Genomic DNA, 26,966 nt, shown 5'->3' on the forward strand with positions numbered 1-26,966 from the left:
CATCAGTAGCGCTGTGTCGGCGTGACATAGTGTTGGTGTGGCACAGTGTTGATATGGTAGTGTCACTGCAGCACAGTGCTTTTGTAGCCCTTTGTTAGTGAAGCGTAATGTTGGTGTGGCATAGTGTCACTGTAACACAATGTTGGTGTGGCAGAGTATCAGTGTGGCAGAGTGTCAGTGTGGCACAGCGTCGGTGTGATACGTGGCAAAGTGACCAAACTACACAATGTCAGCGTGGTACAGTCTTGCTGTGGTTTGTCGTACAGTGTCAGTGTGTCACATGTCTGTGTGGTACAGTGTCAGTGTGACACAGTGTTGGTGTGGTGTGTGTTACAGTGTGGCACAGAATCGGTGTGGCATAGAGTTGGTGTGGTGTGTTACAGTGCTGAGTGGCGTGACACAGTGTCGTATGGAATGATATAGTGCAGGATGCTGTGTGGCAGAGTTTCGTGTGTTAAATGAAATTTTCTGTGATGTCATGCTCGTGGTCCCGGATGTGGCATTATTGATACTCTGAACAATGACAACACAATAGAACAAAAGCGTGCCAGCAAAGCCATAGTCTTGTACACCTATTTATTCTCATCCGTCAGTCGCATATCCTTTAGTGTGCGGTTGGTAGCCGGACCAACAGCTGCTCCTCCCAAACAGCGCTCAGAATATAGAGATCTATGATGAAGTTCCAGGCAAGAGTAATAGTAACACTTTCCTTTCTTGTGACAGCCTTAGTTCTCTGTCAAGGTAAGTATTTCTGTTTTTTAGGTATTCCAAAAGACTGTTAATATGTGTCTTTTAAGTACGGTAGTACAACCCAAACATATATATACTCAGTCTCTATTGATATGATCAATCTCTTGACTCATACCATTATTCAGTCCAATGAACAACATGGAGAATCCCATGCAGTAGCTTTTGATATTTCTAAGGCTTTTGACACAGTATGACAACGTTCCCTGCTATCCAAACTCCCTTGCTACAGCCTATCATTTTTTGTTCCATTGATTTCCTGATATCTCAGTGAAAGAAATTTAAGAGATAAAGTAAATGATGTATGATCAGTTTCAACTCGATTAATGGCGGCGTGCCACAAGGACCAGTTCTGACTCCAACCTTATTGCTAATATATAATAAAGACATCTTGCCTATCACCCACAGTCACATGCATTCATATGCAGATATATGAAGGCTTTACAGTAGCTTCTTCACACTTAAACACTCATTCATAAAGTTTGATATCTCTAACTCAAAACTCATTGTGGCAGTTTCCATAAATCAATACTTTTTTAAGATCAATGAATGGGGACAAACAACCTTGTCTCATTTAATGCTAGGAAAGCCAGATAAATATAATTTACTAATAGACAGACAATTGCCTGATTCCTATATTTCCTTCAGTGCAATCGATATTCCTACTTCTAAACGTACTGAAATTTTCTGTATTTCGCTTAACAATATCCTCAGTTGGACTTCTCATATTACATCACTTGCTAAAACCGCTTCACTGAAACTTTAATTACTGTATAAAACCCGTAACTTCTTTCACTGACGAGTAGTTGGATTTAATGTACATGACTCATCTGCACTTTCAGCTCGAATATTGCTCACCCATGTGGAGTGGATGTGAGAAGGCTTCACTAAAACAACTGGACAAAATTCAAAACAAAGCTATATATGAAAAACTGATAACCATGCACTTACAAATGGACTACCTCCCCTACAAGTAAGAAGGAATGTTTCCTCCATTGCATTATTTTACAGATACTTTTATGGCAAATGCTCAGATGAAATTCAATCCATTGTGCCACCTCTTCAAGACTTTCCCCGTGCTACACGGGCATCTGGTAACGCTCATAACTATACTGTCACACTGTCATATTGCAGAACTTTTGCCTATCGGAGTTCTTTTATTCCCCGAGCTGCTTCTTTTCGGAACTTGCTTCCCCAGAATTGTTTCCCTCCAAACTTCAGCTTTCAGCTGTTCAAGTCCAACTGCTACAGATTTTTTATGAATGGAGAACACCTGTAATCTGGTGTATGGATTAATTTTACAGTCAGTCTATTATGCTTCTCATCTTCGGTAAAAAAAGGAAAAAAATAAACAGTAGTCAGTGATCTCGAAATACGAGGAGTATAGCATGTTTGTTATCGTGCCTAACCAACGGCGAGTGCTTTAGCTGCGATCGCCCCCACTCAGTACAGTCGTGGAAAGAAAAAAAAAAAAAAAAAACTAATATCTCACCTCTTCTACATCTCACTTTCATTTGCTGGCTGATATTCCTCACCCGAGACTCCTGATTTGTTTCTCTGTCCATAGCTAATCATCTTTCATATGATACGTCTGGTAGAAAGGTGACTGACATGCCTTAAATATGACGTAGACGCAGTAGAATAGTAGACGATCTTCCGACAGCCTGTACACTCCCCGCTGTGTGTAGCCAGGAGCTGTCAGTTGGGGATACTTTTCCTGAACGGAGCAATTAGGTATCTGTCGGAGGTAACAAGTAGGTTTTACATATTATTCGACCGCTCGTTGGACACGCATATTTGTTGACTGCGTACAGCCATGAGCAATAGTAGTTCGGCGATATTCCTCTGTCAGCGTTGTGTGTTTGGCCTTCCACATTTCTCTGTCCTCCCCAGATGACAGAGAGTATCCTTCCTTTCTATTCCGTTTTGTTGCGTGATTCCTGTTGATAGCACACAAAATGGTTCACGTATCACCTTCCATTAAAACAGTTGGCATAAAAGTGTCAGCGAACTTTTGCAATCGTTCTATCTGTGTCCTGCTGCCAAAACCATCACCGGGTATAATGTTCAACCAGGATTGCCATTAGAAATGCAAGTCAAGATAGTCCACGAATTCCCTGCATGATATACTTAAGAGTAAATTGGTCCATTCTTCCACTGGTGGGTTTTGATCCATCCAGGTGTCTTAGATCGGCTGTTTTGGATAATATCAGCCATGCGCAGACCCATTTACAACATTCATGGTGTACTTTATCTAAGTCAGGTCCTGTGAGATTAGTTTTTGTACATTTCAGTCAGGTCCACTTTGGTCCATCGGGGCCATCGAACGTCGCCAGTCCCATCACCTAGTTTGTATTTTATTCTTTCTGCCACTACTCGATTTTTTTTTAGCTTTTTTGTGGGATTATATGGTTGAAGAGTTTAGTTGAGGCTTTATCTAACCCTCTGGAGTTCATATATATATATATATATATATATATATATATATATATATATATATATATATATATATATATATATATATATAAACATTTGATGGCAGCAAGAATGAAACATGAAAGCACGTTATTTGATTGAAAGGATTATTGTTCAGTGAGGTCCTACGCGTCCAACTTTGATAAAATCACTTTCATTTAAGGCCATTTAGGACCACTTATCACTAATTAGGACCACTTAGCACTAATTAGAACCATTTAGCTCTAATTATTACTATATAGTACTAATTAGGTCCATTTAGAGTCATCAGTTCCATTTCAAGACCGGTCAGGCCCATAAGATCCATTTCAGGTCAGTTTTTATGAGATTCAGGTCTAGTTAGGTCCATCCAGGTCTAATTAGTTAGGTCCATCCAGTTCCAGGTAGTTTAGTCCATCCAGGTCCAGTTAGGTCCATCCAGGTCCAGTTAGTAAGGTCCATCCAGGTACACTTAGGTCCATCCAGGTCCAGTTAGTAAGGTCCATCTAGGTCCAGTTAGTTAGGTCCATCCAGGTCCAGTTAGTTAGGTCCATCCAGGTCGAGTTAGTTAGGGCCATCCAGGTCCAGTTAGGTCCGTCCAGGGTATTTACATCCAACCAGGTTGTTCACATACACATTTCTTTCAGGGTTGTTAAGACCCAGTTAGGTTCATCGGGGTTCAGTTATTCCGTCTCAGGTTCACGTAAACCCGCTCGTGTTGTTTCCTTTCACTCAGGCTCAGTCAGGTTGGCTTAGATCTGTTCAGGTCAGTTCTGGTCCACTTAGTTCCACTCAGGTCTAAATTGGTTCAGTCACGTTATTTAGATTTATCCTGATTGTTCACGTCTATCCTCGTGCCAAAGGAGATTTGTAACACCTCTTCCTTAACGATTTATTCCCCATATTCCACTTCAGCAATTTCATCTGTGCTTATTTATTTCGTTTTAATATTAAGCAATACACCAATAAATTATAAGAGCGTACTGAGGTGCAATGTTCTGAATAAATCACTGAGGAAGAGGTGTCACGAAGGCTCTAAAGCCACTCAGAATACGACCTTAAGTCAGGTCCATTCAGATCAAATTACGGCCGTCCTATTCTTGAATATTTCTTACTTATTAAGGTATTATTAATTTTCATATCACCGTTTTTTCTTTCTCTATTTTTTATATCCATCAATCCAGTGATGTTCTTTATAATTTGTTTTTGTTATCTCCATACTGTTCTACTCGACATGAGTACTGAAAGACTTGATTGAGACTTACCTAACTCCTCTAGGTTGAAAAGTCTCTCCCAAGCAAGATACCATTGTCTGGAGGCGACAGGAATAAAATCGAGGAATACGTCATCACACTGAAGGCGTCACATGAACTTTACTATCGAACCTTATTATTATATTACCTATTAAAGGGCCAGACCTAACATAACCTTGGCCGATCCATCATTACCATTCTTTTTCTTTTTCTTTTTTTCTTTTACTTTAACCTGACCTAAAATTGCCACCATCTTCAATGCTGTGTTGTAATTATAGAGTAACACTAGAATATGATACTGACAAGAAGAAAGTGCTTTGTGAACGATGTACAGTAGTAATATTGGCTTTTTGCCACTGGACTCTGTGAAATAGGTAAAAAAAAGGACAAAAATCTGTGCAAAGTTAAGATGAAATGAGTATAGATCTAACCTTCCTTACACTAATGAAACCTTGCAAGGCCTAACCTTATCAAACTTAACCCCTTCTGTTATGTAACCTGAAGATATTGCCTCACCAAACCAAACCTGACCGAACCTAACCAACTCTAACCTAGTCTAACTTTACGTGGTCTACTCCCTCCTATTACGTGAGCTGACCTGACCTGACCTGACCTCTCCCACAGGCCAGCCAGGTCCGGGGGAGTCCTGTGAGGAATCTAGTGACCCTGTCTCCTGGACCCTTCCTGATGGCTCCTGTTGTAGGTAAGGTGGTGTTAATGCGGTGTTGTGGTGGTGTAAGTGTTGTGGTGTTGTGGTGTCAGGGTGGTTGTGTGAGTGTCGTGTTGAGGTGTTATGATGTCAGGGTGGTTGTGTAAGTGTGTTGTGGTGATGTAATGTGGGCAGTGCGACGGTTTGGTGACGTCACTGTGGTGGTTTCTTGGTCGTAATGTGGTGGTGTCAGTGTAGTGATGTGGAGTTATAGGTATGTTGGTGGTGTGGGTGCCAGTGTGATGATGTGGTGATATCAGCGTGGTGGTGTTAGTGAATTTGCCTTCTTTGCCAGTCTAAAAATTCCATGTATTTTCATATTCCTTATGAAAGTTTTGCTCACTCTTCTACGTCAGTTTGGCTGAGAGGAATTATTATCAATTACCTTCTGCTCTGCAAACAGCCTCTTCACGAAATCATTTCCGTATTATGTCCTCTTTGCATTCCTTCGAAGAAGGTGTGAGTGGATGAATGTTTTGAACAATGGTATTTTTGTATTTTTGTGTAAATGTTTTGACTGCATCTCATTTGTGTTGCCACTAATCGCTAGTGACCTCAGTGGATAGCATAAATTATTCAGTTTACATTGCAGGCATTGAAGAAGATTTGTATAGTGTTAAAGACGAACATATGAGTCATTTATAATCAACTTAAAATCTCACTGCCACATTAATGTCCCTCGTTAGTGACAGCATTGCCATTACCACTAATTACCAACCCGCTAATGTGTTTTGACCCCCTGGCCTCCCGGTGCAGGGGATAAATTTTCAATTAATGTTTCACTCCCCTCTTCTAGTCATCCAACGCTGAGAGAGATCTGGTATGTCCCTTTGCCAATAAATACTTCTGAGTGATGAGTCAAGGCGGAAAGTGATCGACATGCTTTATATTAAGTGTGCAGTTGATGGAGTAATATAATAACCCAAGTTTTGTCCCTGACCAAGCAGTATATACGTGAAGATGTTCATGCAGTGTCGGTTGCTCCTTAGAGATGTCTTGTATTTCAGTCTGAACGATGTATTTTGAACATTACTTTTTAACTCCTTCAGTACGATGACGTCGTTTGCATTTTATTCTTGCTCTCACAGACTATTTTATTCAAATCAAACGAGACTTTTCGGACTGGAAGATTTGGATATACCCTTCATTAACCACTTCACCATATGGGTGCTGTCCCGATAATCTGGCAGTACGAATATATATATATATATATATATATATATATATATATATATATATATATATATATATATATATATATATATATATATCCTATGATTTCATCATCCTTTGTGTAATTCTAATGTACAGTATGCTGCATGTTTGATCACGAGCGTGTTCTACCTCACTCCCCCCTTCTACCCTTATAGTAAAGTAAGTCGTTCTTTCTGTTGTTCAGAGCAGGATTGTCAACTCTTTGTCCCCATGGCTTCATTTGCACGTCCTTCTTACAAGTTGTATCAAGCTCTGCCGGCCCCTATATAATGAGCTCAGTCTCTGCATTATGGCCACTTAGATCTACTCCTCATTTTGTTCACATCTCTGTCCTCCCCTGTACAGTTGTTATTACTGTGAGTGCTCAGGAAGTCTCCAACCTTCTAGCAGCTGTGTAATTTGAGTATAACTGTTATTGCATTTTTTCTTGTACTGTGTAGCGTAAGGTGTTAATTCTTAGGCCTAGTAAGGTTTTTGTGATTCATGTGTTTTGGGTGTCAGCCCTTATTAATAATATTTTGTATCTGTAATAATATATCTTGCATTCACTGAGTATTATCTGGTGTTCTCATTTTATCAGGGCTGACTTAGATAAATTTATGCTAATTTCGTGTTAATAGAGGCTATTGCAGTTAACCATATATTTAACCTGTTTTTGCCATTACATTATCCTTATGAGTCCTGAATGTTTTGTTGTTAGTTTGAGCATTAAACTTTAACTTGTAATTTTACCTAACTCTTTTGTTTTGAACCTGGAACTTTACGGGACAGTAGTGATTTTTAGTATTCTCACTTAAAGTGTACATTATCTTTCTCTGTTCCGTAACATAAATTTGGCGACCTCGCCAGGATATTCAGGATATTATCATAAGGATATTGCTTGATATTTTGTGACTGTGATTTATTCATGATGTCTACTATTACTACACTTGATGAAGCCAAAGATTATTTGTCAAATGTGTAAACAGTGTGTGATGTAGAAAACAGAACAAAGAATGAACTTAAGCTTGTTGCTCAACAATTGGGAATTGCAGTTCACTCTCATCATTCTAAAGATCAAATTGTTGGCATGATTAATAAAAGCTTGTTTAATGTAACTCCTCCAAATGAGCAAACGCAGATTGAAATAGCTATGTTACAGCTAGCTCTGCAGGAGGCTTGTGTTAAGGAAGCTGAGTTTCAGGCTCGTGCTAAGGAGGCTGAGTCTCAGGCTAAGGAGGCGGAGTCTCAGGCTCGTATTCAGGAGGCTGAATTTCAGGCAAATGCTCGCATTCAGGAGGCACAGGCACAGGCTCAGGCACAAATTGAACTAGCTAAGATTCAGGCAGACCATGAGTATCGCATGAAACAAGGTGGAACTGGATCATCTAGCTCTGATGATTTTGATGTGGCTAAAAATGTTAAACTTGTCCCTCCTCTTAATGAATCTGATTTAACAAAGTATTTTCAGTTGTTTGAGAGGGTAGCTACGGGTTTTAATTGGCCCAAAAAGTATTGGCCAGTACTCATTCAAACTGTTCTCACTGGTAAAGCTCAAGTAACTTATGCATCTTTACCTCAGGATCAATGTGATAATTATGATGTAGTTAAGAGCCTGATTCTTAAGGCCTATGAGCTTGTTCCTGAAGCCTATAGAGTAAAATTTAGGACAACTTATAAGCAAGATAAGAAATCCCATGTTGAGTATGCAAAAATCAAAGAAGATCTGTTAGAGCAGTGGTTAAATTCTAAGAATGTGGATTCTGATTTTGACAAATTTAAGCAGATGATTTTGCTGGAGAACTTCAAAAGGTGTATTAATAGAGATGTAAGCCTATATCTTGATGAGAAAAGAATAGATAATTTGTCTGATGCTGCAGTTTTAGCTGATGAATATGTTCTCACTCACAAGAGATATTCTAAAGAAAAAGGGAAAGCTGAGAGTAAGTACGTTGCCTCTACTCAGAGTACAGGTAACAGGAAAGAGAATAAAGATGATGTTTCTCAGGAAGTAAATACCAGCTTCACCTCTAGATTTCAGAAAAGTAAATGTACTTATTGTAGTAAGCTTGGTCATACTACGGAGAAATGTTTCAGGAGACAGCATGATGTGAACAAAAAGGAGTCTTTAAATATTCAGTCAATTGGTCTAGTGTCCACCTTGAGAGTTCCCAGAATTCTTTAACTGAGTTAACTGAACCTGCTTTGAGGGGTAAATTAAATTCTCATGATGAAGCTCCTCTTTTGAGCAGTAACGTGGGTGACACTCTCAAGAGTTCATGTGCTAATTTCCTGTCTGAAGGTTTTGTCAGTCCTCTGGACAGTAATGACAGGAAATCAGTTAAAATATATCGTGATACAGGTGCTTGCCAATCCCTAATGCTGACCAGTGTTCTAGGCTCTAATGTTAATTCCTCTGATGAAACTGTAATCTTACAAGGTGTAGGGAATAATTACTTCTCTGTCCCTCTGTGCAGAGTGAATTTAGAGTCTGGTTTTGTTAATGGTTCCGTTATGGTTGGGTTGGTTGAGACACTCCCAATGTCAGGTGTAACTTTCTTACTTGGAAATGATATTGGTGGAAGTCAAGTGTGTCCAGCTCCTCAGTTGTCTAGTGAGCCAGTGGCTGCGGCCCAGGATTGTGATGTCCCTGATGTGTTCCCTGCATGTGCTGTCACTAGGGCTAAGTCTAAAGTTACTGGTGACTTAGAGGATAATGATGATGATGATGTTATCCTAGCTGACACTTTTCTTGCTAATTTGGACCACTCACCAGATGAGGCAGTACCCCGTAGTGTTGATAATTTGTCTCGTCAAGAGTTGGTTGAGTTGCAGGTTGCAAACTCTGAGTTGAAAGGTCTAGCTAACTCTGCTTGCAGTGAGGAAGAGTCAGCTGGTGCTTCTACTTGTTATTATATAAAGTCAGGAGTACTTATGAGGAAGTGGAGACCCCCAGCAGCATCAGCCTACTGTGAGTGGGAGGTTGTACATCAAGTTGTCATCCCTCGTGTTTGTCGGCAGGATATCATTAGAGTGGCTCATGATTCCAGTTTGGCAGGACACCTTGGAGTGAGGAAGACTGTGGCACGCATTTTGAATCAATTCTACTGGCCAGGTATCTTCAGGGATGTTTCCTGGTATTGTAAGTCTTGTCACACCTGTCAAGTTGTGGGGAAGTGTAATCAGACCGAAAAAGTTGCACCTCTAGTTCCCATTCCTCCTTTTGAGGCGCCTTTCACCCGTGTGTTGGTGGATATTGTGGGCCCTCTTCCTAAGACTTCTTCAGGATTTTCTTATGTGTTGACCCTGATTGATATGGCTACTCGTTATCCTGAAGCCATTCCACTTAGAAATATCTCAGCAAAGAACGTGGTTAAGGAAATGCTAGGGTTCTTCACAAAATTTGGTTTGCCCAAGGAGGTACAGTCAGACCGGGGAAGTAATTTCATGTCAAATGTTTTCAAGCAGTCTCTGAAAGAGTTGGGCATCACCCAGATCACGTCTTCAGCTTACCATCCCCAGACCCAAGGAGCGTTGGAGAGATATCATCAAACACTCAAATCGATGCTCAAGAAATACTGTTTGGAACATCAGAAAGACTGGGATAAAGGTCTTCCATTTGTTGTATTTGCCGCAAGAGAATCTCCAAATGAATCACTGGGCTTCTCACCTTTTGTACTACTGTTTGGCCATGAAGTAAGAATACCCCTTAAGCTACTCAAGGAATGCTGCCTGTCGGAGGAAGATGACGTCAACCTGCTGGAGTATGTGATGAAGTTCAAAGAACGGCTGTCCACTGCTTTACAGCTGGCAAGAGAGAATTTAGGAGCTGCTCAGGAGAAGATGAAGACTTGGTATGATAGGAAGTCCAGGTTATGCCACTTTCAGCCAGGAGATCAGGTTTTGATTCTGCTACTGGTGCATGGGCAACCTCTTCAAGCCAAGTTTAGTGGTCCTTATTTCGTGGAGAAGAAACTCAGTGATGTCAACTATGTCATCGCCACACCAGATCGTAGAAAGAACAAGCAACTTTGTCACATCAACATGCTAAAGTTATATCACAGGCGGGACGAAAATAACCCAGTCTGCATTGTAGCTGTTCCACCCGAGTCTGCAAGTGAAGCTCTCCCATGCAGCATGAGCCTGAGTGATTGTTTGGGGAAGAATCCTGATATCATGAATGATCTCCAGACTAAGCTTTCTCATCTAGCTCCCGAGGAAAGGCAGGAGTTTTCGGCATTACTGCAGGAGTACCCGCAAGTGTTCCGTGCTACTCCAGGAAGAACCACTGTGTTGATGCATGATGTCAATGTTGGAGACGCAAAGCCAATTAAATTGCCTCCTTACCGTGTGAACCCAGTGAAAGTTCCTCTCATCCAGAAGGAGCTTGGCTACCTGTTGGACCACAAGATGATTGAGCCCTGTCAGAGCGAGTGGAGTTCTCCTGTCACTCTAGTCCCTAAGCCAGGTGGGTCACAGCGGCTTTGCATCGACTACAGACGTGTTAATCAGATAACCAAAACAGACACTTACCCTCTCCCTCGCGTGGAAGATTGCATAGACAAGATCGGAAAGGCTAGGTACATAAGTAAGTTTGATTTGTTAAAGGGATACTGGCAAGTACCTATGACTGAACGTGCTAGGGAGATCTCATGTTTTGTAACACTAGGAAAGACTTTTGCATGTTCTGTAATGCCATGCACCAGCCACATTTCAGAAGCTCATGAATGTTGTAACAGAGGGTTTGGCAGGATGTGTTGTTTATATTGATGATGTATTAATCTTCAGTGACAACTGGAAAGATCACTTATGCCATGTCAGTAAATTTCTTGAGTGTTTGGTTCAGGCTAATCTTGTAGCTAATTTATCAAAGTGTGAGTTTGGTCAAGCTAAAGTTCAGTACCTTGGCTACGTAATTGGTGATGGACATGTTGCACCACCAGGAGCTAAGGTTCAGGTTATAAGTGATCTTCCCAGACCTAAAAGTAGGAAAGAGCTACAAAGATTTTTGGGAATGGTAGGTTATTACAGGAGATTTGTTCTTAACTTTTCAATTCTTGTATCACCACTTACAGACCTACTGAAAAAGGGAGTTAAATTTGTCTGGACCGATAACTATGAATCCTCTTTCAACAAACTTAAAGCTATCTTATTAAGTCAGCCAGTGCTCGCTACTCCAAATTTTGCTAAGCCTTTTAAGATGGCTGCTGACGCAAGTGAAACAGGAGCTGGGGCTGTTTTGCTGCAAGAGGATGATCAGGGTATTGAACACCCTGTATCTTATTACAGTAAGAAGTTCACTCCACCTCAAAAGAACTACTCAACTATTGAGAAAGAGCTTTTGGCCTTGATTTTGGGTTTACAGCATTTTTCATTTTATTTGTGTTCTGGTTTTGACCCCATAGTCATATATACCGATCATAACCCACTGAAATTCCTTAGTAAGTTTAAAGATAAAAATCAGAGATTGACAAGATGGAGTCTACTTCTTCAGGAGTATTCATTAGACATACAACATGTCAAGGGGAAAGAAAATGTTATTGCAGATTGCTTATCTAGACTTTAGACAGATTGTTTTAGAGTAATAAGAAATTTTCTTTGTAAATTTCTTTTTCTTTGTGGGGAGATGTTACATAGCCTATGATTTCATCATCCTTTGTGTAATTCTAACGTACAGTATGCTGCATGTTTGATCACGAGCGTGTTCTAACTCACTCCCCCTCTCTACCCTTATAGTAAAGTAAGTCGTTCTTTCTGTTGTTCAGAGCAGGATTGTCAACTCTTTGTCCCCATGGCTTCATTTGCGCGTCCTTCTTACAAGTTGTATCAAGCTCTGCCGGCCCCTATATAATGAGCTCAGTCTCTGCATTATGGCCACTTAGATCTACTCCTCATTTTGTTCACATCTCTGTCCTCCCCTGTACAGTTGTTATTATTGTGAGTGCTCAGGAAGTCTCCAACCATCTAGCAGCTGTGTAATTTGAGTATAAGTGTTATTGCATTTTTTCTTGTACTGTGTAGCGTAAGGTGTTAATTCTTAGGCCTAGTTAGGTTTTTGTGATTCATGTGTTTTGGGTGTCAGCCCTTATTAATAATATTTTGTATCTGTAATAATATATCTTGCATTCACTGAGTATTATCTGGTATTCTCATTTTATCAGGGCTGACTTAGATAAATTTACTCATGCTAATTTCGTGTTAATAGAGGCTATTGCAGTTAACCATATATTTAACCTGTTTTTGCCATTACATTATCCTTATGAGTCCTGAATGTTTTGTTGTTAGTTTGAGCATTAAACTTTAACTTGTAATTTTACCTAACTCTTGTTTTGAACCTGGAACTTTACGGGACAGTAGTGATTTTTAGTATTCTCACTTAAAGTGTACATTATCTTTCTCTGTTCCGTAACAATATATATATATATATATATATATATATATATATATATATATATATATATATATATATATAGATAGATAGATAGATAGATATATATATTGCCATGCTCTCGGATATTATTGATGTAAATTATAGCATACAAGGGAATACTGCGGAGCAATAAGCAAAATATATCGCTCAGATAGAAATGCCACGATGTCCCTTTTGCCAACAACACAACCCATATATATATATATATATATATATATATATATATATATATATATATATATATATATATATATATATATATATATATATATATATATATATATATAGTTCCCAACCTGGTACAGCTCTTGGCCTCCCTGTACAGGTGTGAAGACGGTGTGGTCGAATGTCAGCTGTCCACTTCTCCGGTAGTCTCCTCCATCCGGTACGTAACTCGGTACTGCCACAGTATAACTTACGGTAACATTCCTTTCGTTACTAAGATTTGTGTTGTAGGAAAGACAAGGAAAGGTGAGTATAGAGTCTTTCTACGTCCCTCGTCCCTCATGTAAAAATAAATCCCACGAGGGGAAGATTATCGCACTTTATTCTCTGTATCTCAACCAGTCACATGGTAATTTCATCTCTCACAGCTTCGTACCTGAGTAAAAACACATCTGTAACTCTATGTCTCAATCAAACCGTTTCAGCACATCAGAAATCTTAACTATCTCATTCTTTCTTACCATTAGACGATTTTATATAGCCAGGAGTGACCATTCATCATCTTAGGCCACGTCCACTCCAAAATCTTTCTAGCACAGGCGGGGACGAGCGAGAACTACTTTGGAATAAAATTTTGCAGAACTCCCGCCCGTGCCAGCAAGCATTTGTTATGGACATGACCTAAGAGTTAAGACTACCTGTTGATAAAATATTTTGCCATAAGGGTACTAGACTCCAGATAAAGAAGCACCCACCAGTTACGAAGCCAAGGTAGCGTATATTCTCACTGTTCTTTGTATGCCGGTTAAACGGTACAACATGATACCCACACAAACTTGCTGATGATATTAAGAGTCTGTGGTACAATTACAGTAGTTGAGAAGCGTCATTCTTTTCCACTTGCAGATCTTCGTATTCTCGATTCAGTGTGCAGGTCTATGTATTTTGGATTCCACTTGTAGGTCTATGTTTTCGGAATTCCACTTGCAGGTCTGTGTATTTTGGATTCCACTTGTAGGTGTATGGATTTTGGAGTCCTCTTGCAGGTATAAGTATTTAGAATTCCACTTGTAAGTCTACGTATTGTTGTGTACGCGTCCCCACACTGTAACAGGCTCCAACGCAGTAGTTCAGTACAGGAAGGACGTTGCCCAGTGAGTTGTCCTTATGGTCAGCCTTTCGGTGTACAGCACACAAGATCAGCTGAGGCGAAACTAAACACTGGCTTCTTAAAGTTCACTGTCTTTATTTTCCAAATTATTCCACTTAATGCTTTCCAACTTCACTGTTCTCACAAGCACTGGAGCTATAAAAACTTTACTAACTTCTATTACACTAACTGCTTGACAACACTTCGCTGTTATTACACGTAATACTTGACAACACTTCACTGTTATTACATTTAATGCTTGGCAACAGTGTTTTCACAAGTACCCAAATTTTAGGCTGCAAATTGACACTGCACTACACTCAGACTGAACCGAAAACCAACTGAACTTTTTCTAGTCTCTTATCCATCCTTATGTAAGCTTGCATTGTTCGAGAATGATCTACTTCTCCACAGTTCTGGTGTATTCTAGAGAGCGAGAGCACAATTACCAACTCGGAGATAACCAAAACATGCAAGAGTTTTCTTACATTACATAACACTGTAAATTATTTACCATATAAACTTAATATCAATCACATAATTTAACAAACAATCACGTAAATAAAACATTATTGAGAAAAACAGCATAAAAATTAATGCATAACTTACGAAATAACTACACTCACAAACAGCAGGCAAACTGGCAACTCTGACTCGTACCGAAACCTACGATACGGGAAAAGCCGAGAAGCTTCTCGAGCACCTAATTGCAAATCCCGCTTCTTAACGGTGTTCTGGACACCATTTGCAGGTCTGTGTATTTTGGATTCCACTTAGCAGTTCTATGTATTTTGAATTCCACAAGGAATATATAAGTTTGTTTTCATTACGTCTTTGTTAATTTATCTGTACAACTGAGAATTTGTATAGAAGCTCGATTATTGCGTGTAGTATTCTTGAAGACGACTGTGACTGAAGAAAACTTGTCTGCCTTAATAACCCCCGCACAGTTGATAGGCATTACTCTAAACCTCGTTTTCTGGTTGGTTAGAGAACCTCCCTAACACCTCTTCTTTACCGATTTATTTTTGGACATGGCTGGCTGATATCACTGAGTACGTTTTTATGCAGAGTATGGTTATATTAGAATTTTTTGAGACTGGAGAGGACGGCAAGGTATAATAAGCAAAATATATTGCTTAAGAAGAGGTGTTGGAGACCTTCCTTATCCGACAACGATACGGACCTAAGTCTTCTAACTGATATTTGTGTATTTATTATGAATACTGCAACTGTAATGACGAATTCCACATTTAACCCCATTAATGCTTTATACAATTGCCTTGTTGCCTCCAGACAATTTTACTAGGCTTTGGAAACCTCTCGTACTGACAGCATTAACAAAAGACTGTGCTGAAACCCCCCCAGTTGGAATAGTTATAGTTCATTTGATTGAGCTGTGCACTTGAGATGTATAGGGCATGTAGGGTGTTTGATCCACGGCTGCTGATTGGCCGCCGATGACGTCATTAACATAAATGCAGGCATTTACTGTCGTGCAACATATGGACGTAGGTGTACGCCATGGGTGGATACTAGTGCAACATGCGGACGTGGATGTACACCGTGGGTTGATCATTTACTTCAAACGTCACTCATCGTTATATAAAACTTCACAATCAACATTAATTTTCTTTGATAACAGTAAATTTTAAAGCTAATTTTGACCTCTTTAGCTTCGGATATTATTCCAAATTTAAACTGGCCGCTTACTTCATATTGCAAGCAATTAAAATATATAAATATATATGTGTTAAAATAAGAAGAGCTTTAGATTTACATCATCGGCGACCAATCAGCAGCCGCGAATCAAACACACCCTACTCTCCACATACATTTCAGCTGCACAGCTCAATCAAATAATGTATAGTTGCTGGGCTGAGTTAACTTATCCATAGGTGACAGGAACATATCGAAGAAGAAGTATTCATAGTCAAGAGTTTACTTTCCAATAATACTTAGCTCCTCCCAATATTCGTCAGCCTTAAAATAAACCATTGCTCTTTAAAAAATACAGCAAGAAATACCTGTATCTCGTTCGTTAAAAGATCACATAAATGTACTATATAATTCAGTATCTCCACATACATTAGCGGCCAATTACTTTAACACTATCTGCGTAAGTCTTGGGGACAGTGATGTTGTGATCACCTGAAATTATTTGTGAAAAAATTTGCATTATTACTGTGGGTGACTGCGACTGATATGCTGATGGAAATGTGGAATGCGGAACAGATTACTGAGATGCATTGTAATAGACTGTGTCAGATATTTTCTTGGACATTGTGGTACAAAATTGTGATGAACGATTGTAGTGGACATTGTGCTTGAAAATTTTAGAGGGCAATTGTACCTGACACTGTGACTGACGATTACAAAAGACATTGTTTGAGTCGTTGTGAAGGTCGAATGTATGAGACAATATGCCGGAAAATATGACAAATTGTGACTGATCGTTTCGTTTGTATCGTTTATAAAGGCTCCATCATTCTCTCATGCGTCGGCCTTGGTCACCTAATGGCGATTATCCACTCTGCCCGACCTCTGGCAGCCTCCCTTTTCAGTCCCTTAGGGAGATTCTGATGTAGATAGTAGGGTAACATGAGACTGGAGGAAACAGCTGGGTCGTGGAGAGCTCATTCAGTGCAATGAAAAGATAGTTATGTGATCAGCCTTCCCTATATCATACTTAAGAATCATACTTAGCATTCGCTGGATAAAAGAGGCATAAAATGATACACTGGTGGGAAGGCATATTATCTTTGTTCGCTGTAACTACTTTACATTTGTTTGTGATAAGCTGGTATGACAGACCCGGGGACAAGCTTGCTAATTGGTCTTTTCTCGTGGTGGTTAGCTTTTTTTTTTTTTTTATGCATTCAGAATTTAGATCATTAAACAATAATTTCCCTTGGTATCTAAATAAATAATTTCATAGTCCCCCTGGGGGAAGTTTTTTTTTTTTCAAGACTACTCCCCCAGTATCCCTGCTTGTCGTAAAAGGCGACTAAAAGGGTTGGCGGAGGGTTAATGCCCTCCCCGGAAAACAACTAACTAAAAAAACAAAAAAGAAGCCTCAGACAAGGACTGACTTAACGATGACGACCCAGGACCGGACAAAGGACTTGGTAATGGCTTCATGGAATGTAAGAGGAGCGAATGATGAGGTGAAAGAGAGAGAGATTGTCCAGGTGCTGAGGGTGAGAAAGTGGATGTATGTGGAATAACTGAAACAAAATGGAGAGGAGAAAGTGTGAGAGAATGGGAGTGTCAATGGGGTATATGTGCAGGAGTAGGTGAGAATGAGAGGGCAAAGGAAGGAGTATGTATAGTTGTGAGTAAAAGATGGAAGAAGAGCATAAGACAGTATGGATCAGTTGGGTCAAGAGTTGTGTGGGTAAAGTTGAAAGTTGGAATACAAATGTGGGCGATTGTGTGTGTGTATGCGCCAACGCAAGATCGTGCTAGCAGAGTGAGAGAAGAGTTCTGGACAAATGTGGAAGTGTGTATGGAAAAGTTTGGAAGGAATGAGAGAGTGTTTTTGATCGGTGATATGAATGGTAAAGTAGGGAATGTGAAGGTGGATGGAATAGTTGGTGAGTGGGGTGTGCCTGCTGAGATAGATGAGAATGGCAGTGCGTTAGTGGACATTTGTGCTGGGAGAGGGTTGGTGATAGCCAATACCCTCTTCAGACATAAAATGATCCACAGGTATACATGGCGAGTGATGAGAAGGGTGGGTGGTGAACTGAATGAAAGGAAGGCAATGATTGATTATGTGTGTGTGGATGAAAGGATGCGAAGATGTGTAATGGATGCAAGAGCTTATAGAGGTTGGGGGAGTGGACTTTCTGATCCCTACTTGGTGGTGGCTAGAATTAGGATCCAAGTAAGATGGAGGAATAGAAGAAGGGAAAGACGAGAGGAAGGAGTAGTTGCAAGGAGAGTGGAAAGGTTACAAGAGGATGAGAAAAAGGCAGAGTATGAGAGAGAAGTGGAGGAACGATTGGGCAAATATGAATTGGAGCAGATGGGGGACATGGAAGGTGTGTGCAGGATATTTACAGAAGAAATATGTGCAGCATGTGATGTGGTGTGTGGGAGGAATAGAAGACAGAGGGGGGTGCAAGGAACAGCGTGGTGGAATGAAGAGGTGAGACAGGCTGTGGCACAAAAGATGAAAGCATACAGTGAATGGATGAGAAATAGGGACATGGAAGAAGTTGAGAGGCGGAAGAGAGAGTTATATGTAGAAAGAAAGAGGTGAAAAGATTAGTAAGAGAGAGTAAGAAGAGAGTGGATGAGGAATTTGGAAGGAATTTGAGTGTAAAGTGGAGGGACTGTAAGAAAATGCTCTGGAAAGAGGTGAAGAGAGTAAGACAGGGTGGAAGTGAGGTTAGCAGGGGAGTGAAAGATGAAAATGGTATATTACTAGTGGAGAAGGGAGAAAAAGTGAGCAGATGGAGAGAACACTTTAAGGAATTGTTGAACATACAGGATGGAAGTAATGCAAATATAAGTGGCTGGGAAATGGCTGGGAGAAGGAGGGAGGTGAGAAGACAGGAAGAAATCAGTAGGATAGAAGTTGTGGAAGCAATGAAGAAAGTTAAATTGGGGAAAGCCCAAGGAATTGATGGAGTGTGTGGTGAAATGCTGAAGCATGGGGGAGAGATAGTGGTAGAATGGATGTGGAAGATGTGCAGATTGGTCTAGGAAGAAGGTAGAGTCCCGGAGGATTGAAAGTCAAGTATAATTATTCCCTTGTACAAAGGAAAAGGGGAAAAAGAAGTGTGTGGTAATCATAGGGGCATTTGTCTTCTTAGTATAATAGGAAAAGTGTATGGTAGGATACTTATTGACAGAGTTAGAGAAAGAACAGAGGAATTAGTTGGAGAAGAACAGGGAGGCTTTAGGAAGGGAAGAGGTTGTGTAGATCAGATATTCATTCTTAGATCCTTAGTGGAAAAGTTTCTAGAGAAGGGAAAGAAGTTGTATGCGGCTTTCATGGATTTAGAGAAAGCATATGACAGAGTGGATAGACAAGGATTGTGGAAAGTAATAATAATATATGGAGTAGATGGGAAGTTGTTGAATGCTGTGAAGAGTATTTATGATGGTGCTAAGGCTGCAGTGTGTGTGGATGGTGAACTAAGTGAATTTTTCTCTTTGAAGGTTGGGTTGAAACAGGGATGTGTCATGTCTCCATGGTTGTTCAATCTGTACATGGATGGGGTAATAAAAGAGGTACAAGGTAGGGTAGTGGATGTTGGAGTGGCCCTGGTGAAAGAGGATAGTGTTTGGAAACTCCCTGTACTGTTATTTGCAGATGATACTGTGTTGTTGAGTGAAGACGAAGCGGAGCTGCAAGGCTTGGTGGATGAGTTTGGGAGAGTGTGTAAGAAACGGAATCTAAAGGTGAATGTAGGGAGGAGTAAAGTGATGGTCTTTGAGAGAGGTGAAGTCAGTGAATGTACAGAGAGAGTGGATGGTGAGGAATTGGAAAATGTGAGTACGTTTAAGTACTTGGGTAGTGTGATGAGTACGAGTAAGGATGGAAGTTTGGAGGGTGAAGTGCTTGAAAGGGTACAGCAGGGAAGAAAGGTTGCTGGTTCCTTGAAAGCAGTGATAAGAAACAGGGAAGTGAGCATGGAAGTGAAAAAGTTACTAAATGACAGTATTGTGATACCAACTCTAACGTATGGAAGTGAAGCTTGGACGTTGTTGGAAGGACACAAGTCAAGAGTGAGAGCAGTGGAAATGAGTTATTTAAGAGGGGCCTGTGGAGTCACATGGAGAGACAGGCTGACGAATGAGGATATAAAGGAGCTTTGTGGTGTGGATGTGGATGTGATAGGAAGCGTTATGAGGAACACGCTGAGGTGGTTTGGCCATATGGGGAGGATGGAGGGTGAGAGACTGACGAAGAGAGTGTATGTGAGTGAGGTGGAAGGGGGAAGAGTGACGGGGAGGCCGAGGATGAGATGAAGGGATGGGGTGGAGAGGTATATGAGAGAGGGGTGTGTGAGTTGGGAGCAGGGCAGTGAAATGGCGGGGGGCAGGGAGACGTGGAGGCGATTTGTTTGTGGCCACCCCAGACGGGATTGAGGTGTCTGGCAATAGATAGATAGATAGATAGACAGAAATAGCCAATACTCTCTTCAGACACAAAATGATCCAAAGGTATACATGGCATGTCATTAGACGGGTCGGTGTTGAACTGAATGAACGGACGGCAGTGATTGATTCTGTGTGTGTGGATGATACGATGAGAAGGTGTATAATGGATGAAGGAGCTTCTAGAAGTTAGGGGAGATGACTTTCTGACCACCACTTTGTGGTGGTAAGAGTCAAGGTTCAAATGAAATGGAGGAGGAGGAGTGACTCCTAAGTGTAGATCATTTATACATATAATAAATAATAAGGGACCGAGTACTGAACCCTGGGGTACACAGCTCGTTACTAATCCCCAATCCGATTTAGTTACATTTATTAATACTCTCTGCTTTCGTCCTTTTAGCCAGGATTCTATCCATTTTAAGTTATCGCCGTCTATACCGTGTGCTCGAACCTTTCTAACTAAAATTCATGTGGGACCCTATCAAAAGCTTTACTAAAGTCCAGATAAATAATATCGTAAGCTTTATCGCTATCTACTGCCTCATAGACCTCCGAGTAGAATGGCAACAAGTTTGTGAGGCAGGATCGTCCTTACCTGAATAAGTGCTGACTTTCATTTATATGATTAAATCTTTCTAAGTGTTCTCTAATTTTTATTGCTAAAATTGACTCTAATATTTTTCCTACTATTGACGTTAGACTTATCGGACGATAATTCGACGCAGCTGATTTATCACCCTTTTTAAAGATGGGCACTACGTTTGGGGTCTTCCACGCCTCTGGAACTTTTTCTGAAATTAAAGAGTCATTAAATATCGTTAAAAGTGGCTGACATAATTCTTCTTCGGTTTCTTTTATAATTTTTGCATATATATCGTCCGGACTTGGCTATTTTTGAGGTTTTAACTTATTAATTTCTTTCACTACGTCATCCTTATTAATGTTTATTTTACTAAGATTATTTTCCGTATTCTTATCGTAAATATTTGCTGCTTGAGGGACCAGGTCTAGATTTTCCTTGGTGAATACTGATATGAAATAATTATTCAGGATGGAGCACATTTCTTTATCTTCACTGGTAATGTCACCTGATTCTGTTCTGAGTGGTCCTATCCTATCTTTACTTTTCGTGCGGTACATTTGATAAAAACTCTTGGGGTTTTCTTTCGATTCACTAGCAACCTTAAATTCATAACTTCTCTTTGCTTTCCTTATTTCCCTCTTTACTTCTCTATTTAAAACTGCGCACCGGTTACGTAAGTGTTCCTCTCCTTGTTGTATTTTTCTATATATTCCTTTCCTTTGGCTTATGAGAGATTTTAATCTGGTTGTTTAACCATGTTGCGTCTGAATTATTCGTTCTAAACGGTTTTGAAGGGAGATATCTATCTTAGCCTCAGTGTATTATATTTACTAACTCGTTATATTTCTCACTGGCCGAACGTCTGCTTGGTACTGGACCTGAGTCAATCCTCATCACGAGAGCTACACTTCCACCTGGAACCTGACCCTCCCTGTAGACCTGGGGCACATTCCAACCTATTTCCTGCCCCTCACCTATGACCTGGGGTTCCCCACTGCACCGGCACTCCCTAAAATAGCTATTCTCCCTATGGAATACCGTTCTAAAATAAGCTCTTAATCCATCAAAATCTCCTAGACGAAAATTAGGAACGGTGGAGGGATTTTCAGTGGAATAGGCATCCCAAATAAGTTTGAACTTATTTTCTTCATGATCGCTATTACCAAGACGTCCACCAACCTCTATATAACTAATGACTTTTTCTTTATTAGCTAAAACTAAATCTAGTATATTATTACCTCTGGTGGGCTCCATGATATACTGATAAAGGAAATTATCCTGCATTACCTCTAGAAATTCCTCTGACTCTGCATCCCCTGTCTGGTTTCCCCAATCTATCCTTGGCAAATTAAGGTCCCCTACAATTATTACTAAGCTGGACTGTGACGCTTTCCTAATTTCCTCCCAAAGGTATTTACTATCTGCTCTACTTAATTTTGGAGATCTGTAAATATCTCCTGAGACTAATTTCTCCCTATTGTTACTCATTTCAACCCAGACACTTTCTCTGTCCCTATTTACTTTAATGTCTGCTTCATTGTAACAGTTTAATGAATCCTTTACATAAATAGCTACCCCGCCCCCCTGTCTTCCCTGACCGTTTAACACAAAAATATTATAGCCCTTTATCTGATATTCTGCTAAAAATTCTCGAGTGTCTGAATTCATCCAAGTTTCACTAATAACAGCAATGTCTATTTTTCTCTGTACAAAGTAAAGCCCTCAGTTCATCCATTTTATTACGTAAACTCCGGCTGTTTGTGTAGTACACTTTCAGGTTATTGCGAGTAGTTGTCTCTACCTTGGGACTTACTATTTTTTATTTTGTCTCTGACTGGGAAACTCTTTACTAATAAAATAATTTTTTGTACTGTCACTTATCGCCGCTCTATCATCGCTTGTTCTGTCCTCTATCATCGCCTGCTCATTTTGAGATGCCTGAGTGGATATATCTACACTAATGGCTAAACTGTTGTTCTTACTTTTGCAAGTCTTGATGCATCTATCCAAACATGATAATACTGATTTCTGAGTGTAATTGCCGCAACTTCTTGTACATCTACTTCTCAACCTCGAAAAAAAAAAACCCTCTAACTCCCTATCCATCATTCCAGCTAAAACAGTAACTCCCTGCCTGGTAAGATAAGTCCCATCTCAACTATACAAGTCACTCCGACCAGAAAACCGGTCCCAGCTGTCTATGAAAGGTATTGCGTTATCTTTGCAATACCTTTCAAGGCGGCAATTAAAACCTATTGCCCTGTTCAACCACTCTCTCCTAACCCGCTTTCTAGGCAGCACACCGAGTACTACAGGGGTCCCTCCCCTTTCCCTAACCTTCCCTAACTTATCCTTGTACTGCTGCCACAGTACCTCACTCTTTCGCCTACTAATATCATTGCCTCCTACACTTAGGCACACAGTGCGTTTGTCTCCACTATCCTTCATGATATTTGAAACTGTCTCTGTTACATTACCCACCCTGGCCCCCGGAAGACACACATGTTTAGTGAGTGGAGTATACATGGCTCTGTTAAGATATCTGTGTGGATGAAAAGTAGTGGTGTGGAGGAAGTTGAGAGATGGAAGAGAGAAGTATAGGTAGAGAAGAAGAGAGAGGCGAAAAGATAGTAGAAGAGAATAAGAAGAGAGTGGATGAGGAGTTTGGAAGGAATTTGAGTGTAAAATCGAGGGAATGTAGAAAAATGTTCTTGAAAGAGGTAAAGAAAGCTAGACAGGTTAATAAAGAAGTTAGTCGGGGAGTGAAAGATAAAAATGGTAGATTACTAGTGTAGGTGGGAGAAAAACTGAGCAGATGGAGAGAACACTTTAAGGAACTGTTGAACACAGAGAATGAAAGTAATGCTAGTATAAGTGGCTGGGGAATGGTTGAGAAAATGAGGGATGTGAGAAGAAAGGAAGAAATCAGTTAGATGGAAGTTGTCGAAGCAATGAAGAGAGTTAAAATGGGGAACGCCCCAGGAATTGATGGAGTGTGTGGTGAAATGCTGAAGCATGGGGGAGAGATACAGTAGTAGTAGAACGGATGTAGATATGCAGATTGGCCTAGGAAGACGGTAAGGTAAAGTCCCGGAGATATATTTTTTCCCATTGTACAGAGCAAAGGGGGAAAATAAAATGTGTTGTAACCATAGGAGTATTTGTCATCTTAGTGTAATAGGAAAGTATATGGTACGAAACTTATTGACAGAGTTAGAGAAATAACAGAGGAATTAGTTGGAGAAGAACAGGGAGGTTTTAAGAAGGGAAAAGGTTGTGTAGATCAGATATACATTCTTAGGTCTTTAATGGGAAAGTTTCTAGAGAAGGGAAAGAAGTTGTATGCGGCCTTCATGGATTTGGAGAAAGCATATGACAGGGTGGATAGACAAGGATTGTGGAGACTATTAAGAATAATTATGGAGTAGACAGGAAGTTGCTGAATGCCGCGAAGAGTTTGTGTGAGGGTGCTATGAGTGCGTGTGGATAGTGAAGTAAGTGAATTTCTCTATATGAAGGATGGACTGAAGCAGGGATGTGTCATGTCTCCATGGTTGTTCAGTCTGTATCTGGATGGGGTTATAAAAGAGATACAACGTAGGACAGTGGATGTTGGAGCGGCCCTAATGAGAGAGGGCAGTGTTCAGAAACTCCCTGTACTGTTGTTTGCAGATGACTCTGTGTTGTTCAGTGAAGACGAAGGGGAGCTGCAAGGCTTGGTGAATGAGTTTGGAAGAGTGTGTAAGAAACGGAATCTAAAGGTGAATGTAGGAAAGAGTAAAGTTATGGTCTTCGAGAGACATGAAGTCACCGAATGTTCAGTGAGGTTGGATGAGGAGGAAATGGAAAATGTGAGTGCATTTAAGTACATACTTGGGTAGTGTGATGAGTAAGGATGTAATTTTAGAGGGTGAAGTGCTTGAAAGGGTACAGCAAGGATAAAAGGTTGCTGGCTCTTTGAAAGCGGTGATAAGAAACAGGGAAGTGAGCATGGAAGTGAAAAAGTTACTGTATTACTACAGTGATACCAATTCTAAGGTATGGAAGTGAAGCTTTGACCTTGTTGAAGGGAAACAAGTCAAGAGTGAGAGCAGTGGAAATGAGTTATCTGAGAAGAGCATGTGGAGTCACATGGAGAGACAGACTGACAAATGAGGAAGTGAAGGAGCATTGTGGTGTGGATGTGGATGTGATAAGAAGCGTTAGGCGAAACACACTGAGGTGGTTTGGCCATGTGGAGAGGATGGAGAACGAGAGACTGACGAGGAGAATGTAAGTGAGTGAGGTGGAAGGGGGGGATAAGGAGGGGAAGGCCAAGGATGAGATGGAGAGATGGAGTGGAGAGGTATATGGGAGAGGGGGTGTGAGCTGGGAGTACGGCAGTGAAATGGCGGGGAACAGGGCGACATGGAGGCAATTTGCTTATGGCCACCCCTTACGGGATTAAGGCACCTGGCAATAGATTGAGAAATAGCAGATTAACAAGGTGGAGTCAAAAGCTTTTTGTCTCATTAACTCTCCTTCTCTTATTATCTCCCTTCATCCTCTGTCTCTTCACTGCACTGTTGCATCTTTATCTCTTTTTTATCGTTAATTCGATGGTCATTGCTCCTCTGATCTATTTGTTTGGATCCCTCCACCACAACCACGGTCACCTAGCACCCGTCTAGTAATAAACACTCATCTCTTTTCTGTCCAAATTTCTCATGCAAGAATTAGCTGTTGCTCCCAGTCCTTCATATATACAACAGGTCATCTCTGAAACTGATTGCCTCTGTCAACATTTCCTGCATCCTATGATCCTGAGTCTTTCAAATGCAGTGTGTTGACGCATCTTGAAATGAACGGATCTTGAATTTGGCTCTCTTTCTAATTGTTTCTGTTTTTTTCTTGGAAGGAATGGTTTGCGAGCTCCTGGCATTGGTAGCTTCTTCTTTGCATTAAAAAAAATAGAGTTACACACACACACACACACACACACACACACACACACACACACACACACACACACACACACACACACACACACACACACACACACACACACACACACACACACACACACACACACACACACACACACACACACACACAATTATATATATATATATATATATATATATATATATATATATATATATATATATATATATATATATATATATATATATAATACACACACAGACACACAATCAGAATACCATTTTTTCCAAACACGCAAGGTATGGGAACCCAAGTAGAGAGATTATCGGCAGGCCACTCCTCAATACTCGCTACGTCTTGCTACACAGAGATAAGTAAATACAGAGACAGACAAATACATGGCCCAAAAAATAATTTTCTCCTATAGTACAGCTTAGAGAGCCCAGGCAAAGGGATCGGTGGAGGTCTACCTCATAAAATGCTGTCAGGCAACAAACAGGTATAGATACAAAAAGATGGCTACATTGACAGTCAATAGCATAATTTTCTTATACTTCAGCTGTGAGAACTCAACCAGGAGGAGGCAGAGAAGGCAGGCGCGAAGAAGACGCAGAGGCAGAGGCAGAGGCAGAGGCTGTGGTGGAACACCCAATGGAACAACCACTGAAACGACCACTGAAACCACCACTGATTGAACAATGGAACGACATCTGAAACGAGCAATGGAACTAACTCTGGAACGAACAATGGAACCACCACTAAATGAACAATGGAACTAACTCTGGAACAAACAGTGGACACAACTCTGGAACAAACAATGGACACAACTCTGGAACAAACAATGGAAACAACTCTGGAACAAATTATGGAAACAACCCTGGAACAAACAACGGTAACAATTCTGGACACAATGGAACACTGGAACAAACAACGGAAACAATGCTAATAATGGCTTGGACCCTGGGCTGGTGGGTGGGTAATCAGGTAGTGTAGGCGGTGGGGGTGGTGGTGAGGGTGAGGCTGTGACGGAGAACTACGGTAGTTCAGGCGGAGGGAACCCACCTATCAGGCTGTCACAGTCTTCTGTCGCTGACCATTTATGGCTGACCACCACCAACCACTGAATTAACCATCCCTTCTTGGATGACCACCACCACCCACTGCATTAAGCAGACCCTTCATGGCTGACCACCACCACCACCCACTGCATTAACCAGTCCCTTCATGGCTGACCACCACCA

General features: G+C 40.6%; 1 protein-coding gene across 1 annotated transcript; it reads left to right on the top strand.

Moving 5' to 3' along the window:
- The first annotated feature begins 622 nt into the window (after positions 1 to 622).
- LOC145400665 (uncharacterized) lies at positions 623 to 26,962 on the top strand. Its single transcript, XM_080273099.1, has 4 exons — positions 623 to 741; positions 5,079 to 5,157; positions 13,113 to 13,172; positions 26,285 to 26,962. Exons 1-4 carry the CDS (start codon positions 672 to 674, stop codon positions 26,418 to 26,420), a joined length of 345 nt encoding a protein of 114 aa, XP_080129225.1. The 5' UTR covers positions 623 to 671; the 3' UTR covers positions 26,421 to 26,962.
- The last annotated feature ends 4 nt before the right edge of the window (positions 26,963 to 26,966 follow it).

Source organism: Coenobita brevimanus, chromosome 53, assembly GCF_032717465.1.
Source record: "Coenobita brevimanus isolate Jiangsu-jjx chromosome 53, ASM3271746v2, whole genome shotgun sequence".
NCBI lineage: Eukaryota > Metazoa > Arthropoda > Malacostraca > Decapoda > Coenobitidae > Coenobita > Coenobita brevimanus.